The sequence below is a fragment of the Colossoma macropomum genome, unplaced genomic scaffold (assembly GCF_904425465.1).
Source record: "Colossoma macropomum unplaced genomic scaffold, Colossoma_macropomum, whole genome shotgun sequence".
Taxonomy (NCBI): Eukaryota; Metazoa; Chordata; class Actinopteri; order Characiformes; family Serrasalmidae; genus Colossoma; species Colossoma macropomum.
The window spans coordinates 21,898,245-21,915,648 of record NW_023494794.1 but is presented as its reverse complement, the minus strand read 5'-3'; the positions used below and the strand labels follow the sequence as shown (position 1 = coordinate 21,915,648).

The 17,404-nt window shown below is 39.6% G+C and overlaps 2 protein-coding genes across 2 annotated transcripts in view; both read right to left on the bottom strand.

The window, feature by feature from the left end:
• Positions 1 to 323, bottom strand: part of ppp1cc (protein phosphatase 1, catalytic subunit, gamma isozyme) — a 28,391-nt gene extending 28,068 nt beyond the window's left edge. The window contains exon 1 of the mRNA XM_036580587.1: positions 53 to 323. Within this exon, the coding sequence (XP_036436480.1) occupies positions 53 to 107 (55 nt within the window). The 5' untranslated portion in view covers positions 108 to 323. The remainder of the gene's footprint in view (positions 1 to 52) is intronic.
• Positions 324 to 8,691: 8,368 nt separating this feature from the next.
• myl2a (myosin, light chain 2a, regulatory, cardiac, slow) lies at positions 8,692 to 16,283 on the bottom strand. Its single transcript, XM_036580585.1, has 7 exons — positions 16,208 to 16,283; positions 14,239 to 14,331; positions 12,657 to 12,732; positions 11,813 to 11,917; positions 11,543 to 11,621; positions 11,389 to 11,437; positions 8,692 to 9,162 (listed from the first exon to the last, which is right to left on the bottom strand). Exons 1-7 carry the CDS (start codon positions 16,208 to 16,210, stop codon positions 9,058 to 9,060), a joined length of 510 nt encoding a protein of 169 aa, XP_036436478.1. The 5' UTR covers positions 16,211 to 16,283; the 3' UTR covers positions 8,692 to 9,057.
• Positions 16,284 to 17,404: the final 1,121 nt, after the last annotated feature.

Below are 17,404 nucleotides of genomic sequence, written 5' to 3'. Positions count from 1 at the left end.
TGATTTAGGTCATAAAACACACTTTTATCCTTCAAAATTTCTCAAATCTTACCTTCCAGGAGGCGCTGAATGATGCTGTCTATGTTGAGCTTGTCGATGTCGGCCATGCCTGGCTAACTAGAAAAAATGTATCTCCTCTATAATCTTCTCAAGCGTCAGTTCACTTAACGCGCCAGCTAAAGCCTCATCAGACTGAAACGTGGTTTAGTAAAGGCGCTCCAGACTCATCGGGGCTGGCTGTGAGCGATTTTTGCCTCCCTCTGTAGAAGCCGTTCCTACGCGGCATCCGTCTGCGCCCGCGAGTGCCGGGCGGGTGGAGGAAGGATACACATGTAGGCCGCCGGCCAGGCGGAGGGATACAGACAGTGACGCGGATTATACGGCGTGCGTCGCGTTTATTTTCTTTCGGGACTATAAAGGTGTTCTTTGGTCTCCAAATATTTTTTAAAATATAATTATATTAACATTAAGCATCTCTGTCAGCTTTCTTTTCCAGGTGTGCAGTGACACAGAACAGCACACACAGCTCTTCACTAACGCTTACGGTCGTGTGCAAAAGTTTCGAAGAGAGATGTTTTGTTCATTTTCTAATTGAAAATAAACGTATACAAGGTAAAATAAACGTAAGAAACGTATAAAATATGAAAAAAATATCAACATTTGCACAGGCAACATCTGATGTCTTATTATGTTTTTCAGAACACGTTAAATCCAGCAAATAAACAATAAATTATGAATTAAATGTGTTCTCTTTAGTACAGGATATGTTAACTTATTTCCACGTAGAAAATCAATAAAACTTAATTTTAAAGTAATTCGACCATGGGCACATGACTGTACACACTCACACACGCACACACACACAAACATATATATATATATATATATATATATATAGAGAGAGAGAGAGAGAGAGAGAGAGAGAGAGAGAGCACTTCACTTAAAAGGACAATGTGGCTGAGAAAAAATAACCATTGCTACATCTGAAGTAAACATAATTTAAAGATGTATTTATTCGCCTCTACATCTGGCAATCAGGATTTGTTGAGCACTGTAAGGATTCCCAATGATTGTGTGCTGTATTTGTGTAAGGTATGCTGGGTATTGTACACTCTTAAAAAAAGATAGTTTTATTTAGAAACATGAGATCTACATAGAACCATTTTATGCATAAATGATTCTTTGTATGGTGAAATGGTTCTTCAGATTAATGGAGGATGTGCTATTTATGGTTCTATATAGCACCGAAAAGGGTTCTGCTGTTGTAAAAGAAGAACGTTTTTTAAAGCGAAATACAAGCATTTTTAAAAAGGTTCAATATAGAACCATATGCAACACCACCTCCAATCTGAAGAACCATTTCACCATGCAAGAAAACATTTAAGCATGACATGGTTCTATATATGACCATTCCCTTTACTAAAGAACCCTTGAAGAGTCATCATTTTTAAGAGTGTAGTGAGAAAACTGATGATAAAATGATAGAAAACATTAAATTACATGAAAATTAACATATTAAATGTTAGTTTAAGGCTGGAATGCCCCTTTAAGATGAGCATCTAAAAGTAGGCTCAGTCTACTCAAACAGTGTATTACCCCACAGGAAGAAATACACAGCTAACAACATCACATGACACAGTGTGAGTCAGTGCTGTTTCGGGTTAGATTTGTCACAGGATTAGATCAGATTCCCTTTTTTTTTCCATCTGATATCTGACCCAACATTTTCTGCTGATTTCAGCCTGATACTGATACCCATAGACACGCAGGCTCTAGAAATTACCAACAAACTTAGGGCCTGCTGAAGTAGTTACTTCTCAACACAATACTTCTCAGGACCTGTGCTGGCTGAAGGCTTATTGTTCAGTCATTAATCTTAAGACTTATTACTCACTAACTAAACTAATCTAAACACCAGTCAGCCATAATATTAACACCAATTCCTTGTTTCTACACTCACTGTCCATTTTATCAGCTCCACTTACTATATAGGAGCACTTTGTAGTTCTACAGTTACAGACTGTAGTCCATCTGTTTCTCTGCATGCTTTGTTAGCCCTCTTTACCCTGTTCTTCAGTGGTCAGGAACCCACACAGGACCACCACAGAGCAGGGATGATTTGGGTGGTGGATCATTCTCAGCACTGCTGTGATACTGACATGGTGGTGGTGTGTTAGTTTTTGTTGCGCTGGTCTGAGTGGATCAGATACAGCAGTGCTGCTGGAGTTTTTAAACACCTCAGTGTCACAGCTGGACTGAAAATAGTCCACCAACCAGAAATATCCAGCCAACAGTGCCCTGTGACCACTGATGAAGAACTAGAGGATGACCAACACAAACTGTGCAGCAACAGATGAGCTACTGTCTCTGACTTCACATCTAGAAGGTGGAGAAACAAGGTAGGAGTGAGTGAACACTATTTAAAAACTTCAGCAGCACTGCTGTGTCTGATCCACTCGTACCAGCGCGACACATGCAAAAACTGAAGTATGGACCCACATAGGCACCTATAGGCTGGTGAAGCTTTCTTGCTATAGTTGCCGGTTGCATTCAACTCATTCAGTCTGTACAGTAGTTACACAAATTACAGTGTTTTTTTCATATGTCGCATCATTGTGACTATATATAATCATCTGCAGTGTGTTATTTAGCTTATATTTACATCTTTGCCACAATTCTAGCAAAGCTGATAGAGTTACAGCTGGCTAATGTGACATGATGGTAAAAGCAGCCATTTAAATAGCTGTTTAAATAGCTAACAACTAGAAGAAGAACCCATATTCGACATGTTTTGTGATGTTTCTCCCCCTTTTATAATTTAACTTATTGTGGGTTGATACATCACAAAAAGATCCAGAAGAAAAGGTCTGGGAGATTGCTAATGAAAAAAAGCATTATTTCAAGAAAAAGAGACACACACACACACACACACACACACACACACACACACACACACGCACACACTATCTAAGCCGCTTATACTCCTAGGTCAGGTTTTCAGGCGTTACCTCATGCGACACAAGTGAAATGTAGTTTCGTGGAAGCTTCAATCAACTAAAGTGAATGTGCTTCATTCAAAAAGCACTCAGAGCTGAAACACTTCCTAGAACCCGTGTGTCAAACACAAGGCCCGCAGGCCACGTCAGGCCCATGGCACAATCCCATTCGGCCTGCGAAATTATTTTAATTTTTAGCCCGGTTCACCCTGACCTGCAATATAGTCCCGAGCATGCACTGCAGCATAATGTGCGCTCCAACCCCCTTCCCCAACAATCTATGGGTCAGCGGTTACACAAAAAGAAAAGATGCCTGGTGTCTAGTTCAAGCAAATAGGCAGTTTTAAAAAATCTACCTAAAACAATCATTTTTATTTAGAATTATTTTTAAAATGAGTAACAAGTGCCTATTTTGCTGTTGCAGTTTTGGCATATTTTAAATAAACAATGGCCAGTCCAAGTCATGGCAAAATGTTAAGTAAAATGAAATAAAAACTGGCCTACAGATTTGCTGAGATTTTTTAATACGGCCCTTTTAGTGGTTGAGTTTAAGGGATAAACTGCTGTAGGCTGAATAGGTAGATAAAGATATATATAAATAAGTTGGTTCTTGTGTCCACAAAAGCATTTTCCATAGCGACTCTTGCTAGGTTGGATTATTTTTTCAGAACACTGACAAAAGTTCCACTCAGCACAGAAAAAGAACTCGAGCTAATATCAATGTCAGGTCTGAATGTCATATGAACAGCTCCGTTGGAAACGTTTCAGAAAAAAAAAATATCGACATGTTGAATAGTTATTTCCCCCACTGTATCAGTCTCAAAGGCACAGTTACAGAAACGCTGTTATCCCATTCAGGAGCGCAGTAAGAGGGACGTGGCACTCTTCAGTGTCGTGATGACCAAGCTTAAACACAAACTCCACAGCCTTATACTACAGAAGTGTCTGGAAAACATGTCTGCAGCAAAGGATGAAGAGGCCAAGGAGGAAAGTCTCAGCTTCTTTTCTGTGAGCATCTTTTTTGAGCATCCTTCTATTGTTTCTTTTATTTTTTTCTACTTTTATCTTAAAGATAGTTCGGATAGGCCATGAGCTGTTGCTGTAATTTTCTGGATTGTTATCTTGAGATAACAAAATAAGTAACTTATTGTTCCAAGATAACAATTTTACCACAATTTTAACAATTGTTTCGAGATAACAAGATATATAACTAATTATCTCAAGATAACAACTTTTGTTGTCTCGAGATAACAAGATAAGTAACTTATTTCGAGATAATTTTGTTATCTTGAGATAAGATAGTAAACTTGTTATCCCAAAATAACAATCCAAAAAATTATAACTACCTCAAGGCATCTCAGGACTTCCGTATAAAGACAAACCTATAAAAGTTTTAATGTATCAAATCCTACCCAGTGATTGGTCCAAAGCAGTGTAAATTAAAGGGAACAAGAGCAATAATATCCCCATATTTAATTAAAACCCAAGTACAGGGCAAAAATACCCCCAAAATAATATGTGGCTGTTTACTGTAGGATAAGTGGTTATAAATCGATACAAAGGTATAAATCTTTATATATTAATGTCATTAAGAATTACTTCAACCTGCACTCCACCTGCTGACCTCAGGATAAACGCACTCATCCACAGATACAGGTGTAAGCAAAAGTTTAGACATCCCTGATCAAATTTTACGTGAAAAGAAGTTAGCACCACCTCTGCATAGAACAATGTTTATGTTTATTTGTCCTCTTCTTACTGTTATTCTATAGTCAAAAATCTGCAATCCTACTCCTACAGCTTTCGAGCTAGAGCCACAAAACTTTGCAGGATTGTAGATCCTATATCCAACCAGGGGTTTTTAAACGATTTAATGGTGTTTGTAACAGCATTCATTCAAACTTAATTTTTTTACATAGGAAAAAATGGAGGACGCACAGTATTCTGAAATTGACTCACTCCACTTATATGATATTTAATGATTGGCCAGATTTTTCGGACACTGCTCTTATTTCACCAATAGAAAGTACCCTATAAATAATGATTTTGTATATATATTTAGCCTATCACAATATCTATCTATATATCTATCTATCTATATATCTATATCTATATCTATATACATATATATATATATATATTCCCTGAATGAATGAATGCTCCTTGCATTATAGTGCATCGCCACTAGATGTCAGCATTGTCTAAACTTATCTCTGCATAGTAGGGAATTTTTAAAGTCATGGCATTACAGCTTACCAATGGCAACATGCTGTGATGTAATATTTATGGCAATGTAATATTTATCATCTGTAGAGAAAACAGTAATAGAGAAGCTGTAATCCATTGAAAGGTGACATGATGCCAGCGTGTCGCTGTCATTTCTCAGATGTAAACAGCTCCAGCAGTTAGAAGTGCAGTGCAATGTTTACTGCCTTTTCAAACAGTCCTGAATTCTACACTCCAGTGAGGAATGTTTGGTATACGGATGTTTGGTAAAGGGGATACTTCAGCACTTTCTAAACCTCGTCTCTATCTGCGTACTGTAAAACATTCGTCTGTAGAATTACAGTAATTATCTGGCAGCAGCGTCTCCAGTATAGTGCTGTTTATCTACACTACTGATACTGCACTTCACAATCACAGAGCATTGCTGTAATCCAAATACGCAGTTCATATGGTTTGTTTTTAATTTACAGAATTGATTCCACTGATTTTTCAAAATTTCTGCACAAATAAAGATGTAGACAGTCATTCAGGGTGGACTGGAGTGAAATGCTCAACAGTAATGTACTTGTTAGGGATTTTCCTCAGTGTTTCTGTAACGGAGAACACAAAGGCACAGACACTAGCAACCAATGGTTAGCAACCAATATATTGTGCAGCCCTCATTATAATGTGTATGTGTACATGTGCTCAGAAGGGGTGGGCGCTATATTATCATTATCATCATAAATTATACCATGATACCCCACAATAACCCACCATTAACAACCAGCTTATAATAACTGCATAATAACTGCTCTCTCTCTCTCTCTCTCTCTCTCTCTCTCTCTCTCTCTCTCTCTCTCTCCCTTCGAGGTATTATCCTCTTCCTTTATTTTCCTCGCTCTTTCTCTCTCTCCTTTTCTCTCTTTTTCTCCCTCTCCACCTTTCTTTCTCTGCCTTTCTCTTCCTTTATCTTACTGACCTCTCTCGCTTGCTCTCTCTCACTCTCTTCCCCCACTTTCTTTCTCATTCTTTTCCCCCTTTCCCCCCCCTATTTTATCTTGCTCTCTCTACCACCTCTCTCTCCCACCTCTCCCTTTCGTTGAATTATTATCTGCTTTACTCTCTCATTTTCTCTCCCCTTCCTTTCTCTGCCTTTCTCTTCCTTTATCTTACTGACCTCTCTCTCTCTCTCTCTCTCTCTCTCTCTCTCTCTCTCTCACTCACTCACTCTCTCTCTCTCCCACTTTCTTTCTCATTCTTTTTCTCCTTTTCCCTACTTTATCTTACTGTCTCTCCCATCTATTTCTCTCTCTCTCTCTCTCTCTCTCTTTTTCTCGCTCTCTCTGAAGGATTATCTTCTTCCTTCTTCCTTTATCTTTCTCCCTCTTGCACTCTCTCTCATTTTCTCTCCACCTTTCTTTCTCTGCCTTTCTCTTCCTTTATCTCTCTCTCTCTCTCTCTCTCTCTCTCTCTCTCTCTCTCTGTTATAGTTGAAGGAGTTGCATGATGGAGATCTGGTGAAGTCTGAATTTAAGAGCAGCAGCTGCCACCCTGGAATCTTCTGCTGCCCAGTGCACTGCCAACGTCTCTGGTCAATATCAGGTCAGTATCATCCGGTTAGTTAACCTTTACTTTATCTGAAACATGAGGAAACCTGCCTTTGATGCTCTGATTCGGTTTGTGCCCCAACGGACGATCAGGTATCCTCCACGAATGTCACTCTTCATAGTGCCCCAGGAGTCTCTTACAATAGGACTTAACCTCAAGGTCTCTCGGCCTGATGGAGCGTCCACTCTCGAGTGTTAATGACAGTAGGATCAGCCGGAGGCTGCCCGCTGTCCCTCTCTGTTGCTTTAGTGAGTATAACGTTACAGCGAACACGTCAGCATGAGCACAGAAATAACAGCGCAGGGCTTTGTCTTCATCCCTGTAAGACAAAAGACGAGTCCACAAACACCTGTTAGCGTCATCACTCAACCCAGAGGACCACAGCACCACTGCTCTACAGTCACACTGACCACTGAGGCCAGCACACTGACCAAACAAACACCAACAAGGCCAGCACACTGACCAAACAAACACCAACAAGGCCAGCACACTGACCATATAAACACCAACAAGGCCAGCACACTGACCATATAAACAAGACCAGCACACTGACCACACAAACACCAACAAGGCCAGCACACTGACTATATAAATAAGGCCAGCACACTGACCATATAAACATCAACAAGGGCAGCACACCGACCACATAAACACCAACAAGGCCAGCACACTGACCACATAAACACCAACAAGGCCAGCACACTGACCACATAAACACCAACAAGGCCAGCACACTGACCACATAAACACCAACAGAGCACAGTTTAGTTGGTGTGGCCTAGCTGTGTGTGATCATTCTCTTCATAATCATACTGTTCTAGAACACCTCCCATTCAGGCTGTTCTAGAATGTTCTCTTCCATTCACACTGTTCTAGAACGTCCTCCTCCCTACACACTGTTCTAGAATGTTCTACTCCCCACAAACTGTTCTAGAATGGTATCCTAAATTCAAACTGCTCTAGAATGTTTTCCTCCATACACACCGTTCTAGAACGTTCTTTGCCATTCACACTCGTCTAGAATGTCCTACTCCAGTTAAGATGTTTAGGAATGTTTTCCTCCATACACACAGTTCTAGAATGTTCTATTCCATTTACACTGTTCTAGAAAGTTCTGCCCCTTTCATGCTAGAATGTTCTCTATCCGTTCAAACTGTTCTAGAATGTTTTTCTCCACTCCCGCTGTTCTAGCTTGTCTCCCCACCCCTATTTACACTGAACTAGAACGTCCCCTGCCCCGATTTACTCTGGTCTTTTAGTACCGCTCTAGATTTTAGATTTTCCCTTATACGGAAATTACCCCATGCCTACTTTTCAAAATGCTACATTCATTCTATGGTTAAGCTACAGCTCTGTATGATTTTGGTTATTTTAAAACTATTTTCATGATTATGCTACACCCATTTCCATGGTTACGTTACAGCTATTTTCATGATTTTGTAACACCGTGCATGGTTACGATACACCGGTGTAGTTTAATCTAGTTTAAATTTCTATTGTTATTCTACAACTACAACTATTTTCATGGTTTTGCTGCAGCTATTTTCATAATTTTGTTACAAATATTTTTGTCGTAACGCTAAAATTTCCATAGTTACACCACAGCTATTTTCATGATTACATCACACCCATTTCCATGGTAACGCTACAGCTATTTCCACAATTTCGCTACACCAATTTCCATGATTATGCTACAGCTATTTCCATGGTTACCCTACACACATTTCCACGGTTACACTCCAGTTTTCTTAATGTTACACTACACCCATCTCCATGGTTACATTACAGCTCTTTCTATGGTTACGGTAATAACAAATTCTGAATAGACACGATGGCTGAAGGCTATTAAGGTCAAGATGATGAGCCAAAGAAATTTATGTGAAATTAATTTTATTTGATTTTCAAAACAGAAAAAGAAGAGAAGAGACATGTTGTTTCATGAGAAGATAATCCATTCCATCAGCACTCACTTCAGTAATGTTACAGCTTTCTAGATATACATTATCAGATAAATAGAAACATGAGAGGAAAAATCAAAAGATAAAATAAAGCCAAATGTGCAAAAGCTGTTTATTTTACAAGCAAAGAATCATGATTATATATAAAAACAACACATCATTTTGCAGGGACTTTTTGGCTCTTGTCCTCTATTCTGGATGAGCTGAAGAAAACCTTACAGCCATTAGCAGAATCAGCAGTTGGTGAGGGGGCAGCGGTCAGTGGCAGGACGAAACAGGCCGAAGCTTTACTCCTGGTCCTTTTCCTCTCCGTGGGTGATGATGTGGACCAAGTTCTTGTAGTCGAGGTTGCCTGAAACATCTGGGGGGAAGGCGGTGAACATCTGCTCTATCTGATGATGAAGATGATAAAGAAGATAAAGATTTATTATTTCACATAAACACACTGCCAAACATGTATCACCACTGCAGCAGGAGAAAAGTAAACTTTGTTCCTGTTGTCATTTGCTATTGATTTGTGATAGATTATTGTTTTTATGTGGTATTTAAAAGGTTATTAGACACCCAGATGCCGACCAGTTCCTGTGACTTTTTTCCTGGTAGTAAACAGTTTAAACTTTTAACTGTCGCCCCATTTTTGACTGAAACAGCATACCCAAAGTGAAAGGAGCACTGCTCCCACATACTTTGAGCGACAGATGTGATCTTGGCCTCATTTGAAAAGGAACACTCTCAAGTCAGAATAATGGCGTGGATTATTGACACAGAGTAACAGGGGCTAGTTTATTTCTGTCTGACTCATAAATCTCTAAACTGATTTCTGTTATCAAGGCCACATGTTTTGGATTATAGTCTCTGTGGAGAGCGGCAAGGCTTTGAAGATAAGAACCCACAGATTTGCTGGGCTTTGCTCATTTGGTGCTAATGTTGCAAAAGAGATGATCATAACCGCTGTAAATAACTGATCATAAAATAGTTTGCGGGAATCAAATCCTGATAAAAATGATGAGTCAAAACTGGAAGTGTGCCTTTACCAGTACAGCGATCTAGAAAGGTTAAACCATTTAAACCACATGTGTCAGGCTCCAGTCCTCATAGGACAAAACACTGCAGACTTCAGCACCCTGCCTCATTAAACACACCTGATTTAGCTCATCAGCTAATTAGACCTTCACTGAATTCAGAGCGTTAGATGAGGGTAAATGTTAATCTCTGCAGCACTTTGGCCTGGAATGTCCCCAGTTTCACATGGTTGGTTTAAGCCATTGTGCTTGTTTTAACCATCTTTTTACCCAAATTAATGCAATCACTCTGTTTGCATCTATCTACAAGCTTTTGTTCTTGTTCTTTTGTTCTTGTTCTTTGTTCTTCATGTTCTGTTACATGATCTCCAGGATAAAGAATAAGTATAAATGTAGGCTTCAATTTGAGTCTGACATGATATAGATGTGTCTCAAAACCAAGGATGTAGGCAGCATTTATCGGCCGCTGTGTTCCTGAAGCCTGACCCATTTTGTAGGATCCTTCAAATGCAGCTGAGAAACCCACCTTCATTCCTAACAATTCAAGGGAATCAGATGATGGATCCTTCCAGACCTTCAAACTGCCCATATTGATTAACGCGCACCACAGGTTCTTGAAAACCATTTGAAAAATGGTGGAAACATTGGCGATGCTGCCGCGCCAGATTTGATAGTTAAATGCAAGTTGTATACACAGTCATTGTGAAATAAATAAACCATGCTGGTAGCATATAGTAGTTTGTGAAGAATATAACAGGAAGCATATCTATTCTTTGCTCCCTGGGTCCTACATTCCCTCAAGCTTTTATATAATACATCAGATCTCAATATGATAAGTTGTGGAAATGCCAAGATGGCAAGGAAACATTAAAAAGCGTTGATTAAGGTCATGGTTAGGCTCACCAAAAGTCATAAAGAGGTCAAGATTTTTCAGTAGACAGCTAGACAGGCCTCAGTGAACTTAGGAGCAATTTAGCTTATTGTCTGAGCGTTGCAGACACGACCTCATACTACTCACCTATATTAGAACTATGGGCCTCATTCACCAAAATCCTCCTAAGTTTGTCCTTAAATTTGTTCTTGATAAAGATCCTAAGAAAAAAGTCTATGTCGGATCCATGACACCTTGTTAAACCACAGAACTGTTCACACCTTTGTGCTCTTGAGTGTGTGTAGATTCTGTTATTACCTAAGAATAAATCCTGAATAAGAAAACACTGGTGAGTGTCAGAATCTTTGTGAAAATTGCATGAGTGGGTTTTAAGAAGAAATGTCTTATTAAGATGGTTGGTGAATGAGGCCCCTTGACACAATGTTGGGTATACTGGTGTTATTCACATTGCTTACTGTAGTAAGACATGCCACCTTGTTACAGCCTAAGGCCGGCTTGATTAGGTGTGACCAAGCAATGAAGAGAATCCCTCATATGCCGTACTAGCAAGGGCTCTCTGACGTCAGCTGCTGCCTTGGCTTTTAAACACCACTAATATCTTGGAACTCCTCTCAGAATTCCTTCATTCTTGGACACTGCTATCTATATACAGTGGCTTTATAGGCCTTCTCGGCACCACATCTTGGACAATGGTCTTGTCTTACCTCATCTTTCGAGAACCTGTCAGCCTGTGTGGTCAGCATCTCAGTAATACTAGAAATAACACAGGAATACAGACAAGAAGAGTTTTCATTAGAAGACTCCCCAACCGGTATTTCAAATGGATAAATTCTACAAACAACAGACACCACTACTCACTACTCCTTCCGCAGGACACCTTTCCCCTCGGGGTCAAAGACTTTGAAGGCATTGAGGATGGTCTCCTCTGGATCAGCTCCTGCAGGGTTTACAGCTCAGTGTTTATGGATCATTACAATCTCTCGTTATTGACAGAAAGACTACTGGACTGAAAAAAGTGGTGCATCGAGTCGTCTTGATTCAAATGTGTACTTTATTAATACTTGGGAAAATTAAGTACACAATTAAATCAAGCAAATCCATCACTCTTTCTGTATCTCGATTGCTTACCCTTAAGCTTCTCTCCAAACATGGTGAGGAACACGGTGAAGTTGATGGGTCCAGAGGCTTCTTTCAGCATCTCGTCGATCTCCTCCTGCTTTACATTGAGGCGCCCTGTTATTCCAGAAAGAACAAGAAAATGGGGACCACTGGTATTTGTGGTGTTGTGTAAATGATACTTTGGGATTGTTTCAGTTTTTTGATTTGCTGAAGGGCCCATGTCAGAACAAATTTTCATATAATGTAGTGTCTAAAAACAACTAAAACATCTCCAAACTTACTATTCACTCCCCAGTCCATATATTGAAAAACAAGCATTTTAATACAGTTTTATACAAAAATGTAAACAACTCTGGTCAAACGACATATTATGTTGGTTTTATAAGTGAAAGTAACTTAACACATTCCCTACAAGGCACAAACTTAACGGACATAGGGCATTCTTCTGCAAATATTAGCGCACTAACTCTGTTTATTTGAAAAAAACAAAATATAAAATGTGATATAACTTCTGGACACATTTTGTGTTCAATTCAGCAAAGAAACAGCAATTGTGCATTAAAATGTGCAGAACTGCACCCAAACGTTTGCATATGGCTGTACGTTGCCTATTCAGCCTACAGCAGTTTAGCTCCGCCCACTCACACTGAAGTTCTACAGAGTACTACCTTTTGAATGCAGCAGAGTACAGGGCAGCCAATCAGAACAGAGCTCAGTATATGGGCACTATAAGTTAAAGGACTACTCCAGCACTTTTCAAATGAATGAAAGGCCTATGTATCAGACTGAGATATCTATTTTCTCTTGTTGAGATTTCTGTCCTCAGTCTGTTGAGAAACTTGCCTAAACCAACCTAGAGCTGCAAAGGTGTCCCTCAGGTCATTTTTGTCAATGAAGCCATCTCTGTTCTGGTCCATGATGGTGAAAGCCTGCCAACACAAAGACAAACAAGCTCTTCAGACCTTGGTGGCTACGATTCTATGACATTTGAAGGAATATTCCAGTGTTTTTCAACCTGTCCGCCAGATGTGTACCACACTGTCCATTAACATGGACAATTAAAATGGACGATTGAGTTCATACGGTCCATATACTGCAACAAGGTTGCAAATAACCATGTTAACTAATACTTTTACGTATGTCCACCTATTCAGCCTATAGCAGTTTAGTTCCGGCCAATCTTGCTGAACCTATAAGGAGAATTTCAGCCCAGGCAGATTTTTGGATGAGGCATAATATATGACAGCTAAACAGAACAGAGGTCTTTTACATATTTAATTCCTAAAGGTACAGTATAAAAACAGTCTGATGTATGTGAGAGATAAAGAAAACTTGAAAAAAAATGGTCATGCAAAATGCATTATGACTGTTTTGGGTGCATAAACCTACACAAACATCATAAACGGTGCTCAGGGGAAAGATAAATGACAAAAAAAATGTACAATATGGGCCCTTTAAAGCACACTTACAATACAAGTCAATGGGCAGTTGCTTCAGCACCCATTGCCCTCCAATATAGTCTTTCAACTGTTTTTTCCTTGCTGAGTCAGAATTGTTTACAGTGGTGGTGATAGGAACCAGACATCTGAAGGGTTTAATGCCTCTCAAAGCTCCCTCACAGAAAGGTATTGTGTGAAATGGTTACAAACACACTATCTTGTTCTTGAGGCATTGTTTGACGTTAGTTTCGAGATAAGATTTTGGGGCTGAAACGTATTTTCCAAACCCATTCATGGTGGAGAGGCGCATGCAGGGTGCTGTAAGGCAAAAAACTACCGCAAATAAACATTGTTGCTTTTATATTTACTGCTATTTTACTATAATCAGCATTACATACAAAACTCAGAAGACACATGCAGGTTCACTGGTGGTTTTGGATAGTAAATAAAGTGTGTGGCTGGTTCCTATCACCATCACTGTAAAAAAGTCAGAGTCAGTCAGTTTCTCCACGATGAACCATTTCATATCAAACCACTCTGAATGACTCTGTTAATATCTCAATGATTGAATTTTACTGAAATTTTGAAAAATCGGTGGAATTCCCCTTTAAGACAGCAAAAGTGTATGTAACTGTGAAATAAGGAACTGCTGAAATATATCATTCATTTCCCTGCCGTTACTATTACAGAGCATTTCATTTTCTCTGATCTCTTGGACAGACCGAGCAGTGCTATCATTCCATCCCGTGTGTAATCACTGCTGACAGGCTTTGGAGATTTACGAGGGTGTCACCCTTCACCACCCAGAGCATGCCGCAAAAGGAACATGCTCTACATACCACACAGAGACTAACAGAGAGACTGTCAATGGCACGGACAGAGAGATATTGCAGGGGGTGGCAGGTCACAGTCACCAAGAGGGAAATGATGGATGAAAGGAGGGATGTGAGGCCGAGAAAGACAGAGAAAGTGAAAAGGAGGTGGGAAAATTCTGACCTCTTTGAATTCCTGGATCTGAGCTTGTTCAAACATGGAGAAGACGTTGGAGTTGGCGCCCTCTGCTGCCCGCTTCTTTGCCTTTTTCGGTGCCTGTAGATGAGATTTTAGAGATGTGCTTCAGAGTAGCCCGCTAGAAAAATACAGCATAGACCACCATAGCTGATCACCAGCTGAACCAGTTGTGTTTTGGATGCTGGTATGCTGGTCAGCAGCAATGGAAGTTATTAGGCTGGGCACCACCAAAACCAGCATATCTTGTGTTTTGGATGCTGGTATGCTGGTCAACCAGCATAAACATTGCTTGGTGACCAGCTAAACCATCACCTGACCAGCATAAACCAGCTTAAACCAGTTTAGATCAGCTTGGAATGTTTTTTCAGCAGAATATCATGGCAAATAATAAACACTGTAGAAACTTCCTTATGTTAGCTAACACATTTAGCGACAACACAACAGTATACGCAACACCAAAAAACGAAGAGAACAAAAAATCAAAACGTTCTCAGGCACAACATAATTATTTCTCATATAACAGTAAAAATATAACAGTGTTCAATGCAGAAATCTTCTTAACTAGTTTTTCCTCATCAATTTGCCACCACAACGATAATGCTAATTTCCACTAGCGCCTCTATGTGATTTCCGGTTGTGTTAGTGTCAAGCTAATGGTGCTGCACATTCGTTTTCCCACACTGGGTTTAACAGTACTTAGGTTAGAATTTACCACAAAGTTCAGACATTTTAAACATGTAAGACATTCAAATAACACATTATTTACTTTTTATGTTGTAGTTTTGCAGTGAATCATTCAGTAAACAGTTAATAACAATATGAGAGGTTTAGCCTGCTAGCTGTCTTTTAGCCTCTTTAGTCTGCTATCTTTTAGCGTAGTTAAGTAAAAAGTTTTTTGGCAGGACCTTAGTTTAAAAAAAGCCTAACAGTCCACAGAATAATGGCTGTTAGTGACTTGGCACATTAAAGGGCCCATATCCCATAAAACCCAATTTTCCTTGCTTTTTTTAAATAAAAGTTTTTGAAGTAGTATACAATCATTGTTAAAGTTTCAAAATATACCATTCACTCCCAAGTCCATACAAACCTACATAAAAACTATGCTGTGCAATAACTCTCTCTCGGTGATGTCACAAAAACACAACATAATTACATACATCCACCTATCTGTTCTACAACAGTTTAGGTCTGCCTGTTTACGTGAAAGTTATAAGATATAAGACATGTTTTAGCTTGGACTCTTTTTTGAATGAGGCACATTACAGGGCAGCCAATCAATGCAGAGATAATTTACATATTGTCTTAAAGTCATAGTAAAAAACAGCATGTGTGATTCTAAAGGATAAAGAGAGGTTGGAAAATGGTCATTTAAAAATGGGTCATTAAAAATTAGGATATGGGCCCTTTAATACAGAATTCAGTTGTTGTGAGGCAGACATAGATGTGTGCATACTGAGTATTTCATGATGGCTTCGAACGTGGCTCAGCCAATTAGATTTTAGGACCAAAATCTGTTTTCTAAATTCACTCTTATACCAGTATATCTCCGATGCCTTTAAAAAAAGTCCTTAAGATGCCAACTTTACAACTTTTTTAATGTACTTGCCCAAGAATTCCACCTCAGTTTGTAGTTTGCCTCAATGTACTTTACATTAAAAGAACAGTCCAGTGTTTTTCAATCTGATCTATATCTGCTACAACTGCATCATAAAGGTAAACACATCAAAATTATTGTCTGTGGTAAATGACTGAATGCTACAGATGCAACAGGTAAAGCTTAGGTTGATAAACACTGTAGTATTCCTTTAATCAGCTAAACAGTATATGGTAACCAACTATCTGTACCTTTGTTCTCCTCTTGTCTTATTCTTTTTCTTACACTACTGTCCATTTCCATCCTAAATTCAGCTGACAGACCCATGCATCACATTGGCTTGGCCAGTTGGCCACTCACCATGACTGTAGCTGGGCGGAGGCTGGTAGAACAATGAGGGATTCCCAAAATGCAGCTGGACAATGGGGCGCAGACGGAAGGTCTTATGTAGCCCCGCCATGTCCCTCTCTACTGGACGATATAAATAACCCATGTCCTCTTTAGGAAGTGACAGGTAAATGATGACCCCCACACTATGCCCTCCTGTCTCCCCTCCTTTCGTAAAACCCCAGGCTCTTGGGGTTGGGACAACAGTGGTTTAGAATAACAGGATACCAGGCTTTGGAGATTAATAAGAGGACCCTGGGGAGATTCGGGATTGCTCCCTTCATGTCTAGCCAGTCTCCTGTCTAAGTCTGACAGTTTTATGAAGTCAAAACAGACCCTGTGGACCCTCCAAAGGAATCTTTTCAAGTAGGGCTTTGGGCTGGAAGAGCAATACTGTTCAGACCTGATCACCCTGCTAGAAGAACCAGCATAGACCAGATTAGCTGGTCATCAACTCAACCAGCATATGTTGTAGTCAGCGTGCTGGTCAGCAGGCTGGTCACCAGCAAAACCAGCATATTTTTGTTTAGGATGCTGGTATACTGGTCAACCAGCATGACCTTGCTGGGTGACCAGCTTAACCAGAACCAGACCTGCATAAACCAACATAAACCAGCTTAGACCGGCTAAGAATTTGTGTTGGTCTGTGCAGGCCTTTTTAGCTGGGCAACTAAGCTTACAGACTAAACATAAAATATAAGCCCTTCATTGGTCAGTTTTTTAGACTATTTAGTAATTTACTTCATCCTTCTGGGTTGCAAACTCCCTTTGACAACAGTCACCTACTTGTGGTTACATATGAAGCTATTATTCTGGCACATTTCATTAAATCATGGCAAAAACCCACCATCATGGTCTCCTTTGCTGCTCATGTAATTAGCTAGCTAGTTTATCTAGTTTGCTCTGGCTCGCAAAGCATAGAGCTTTTTCTGTTTACAGCACTGTCAAATATGAGACATGTTAAATGTTAATATTCACCACTATAATTTTAGTCTTTAAAAAAATGTAAACAGGAATTGAATTATTATAATTCCTGGAGGCTAATTCCTTGAGTTTCAAGGCTAATCCTTGAGAGTACCCTTATGTAAGTTGTAAGCTAATCATTGGGGGTACCCTTGTGTAGGTTGTAAGCTGATAAGGGTGTCAAGCTGAAATCTTTTAAGATAAAGT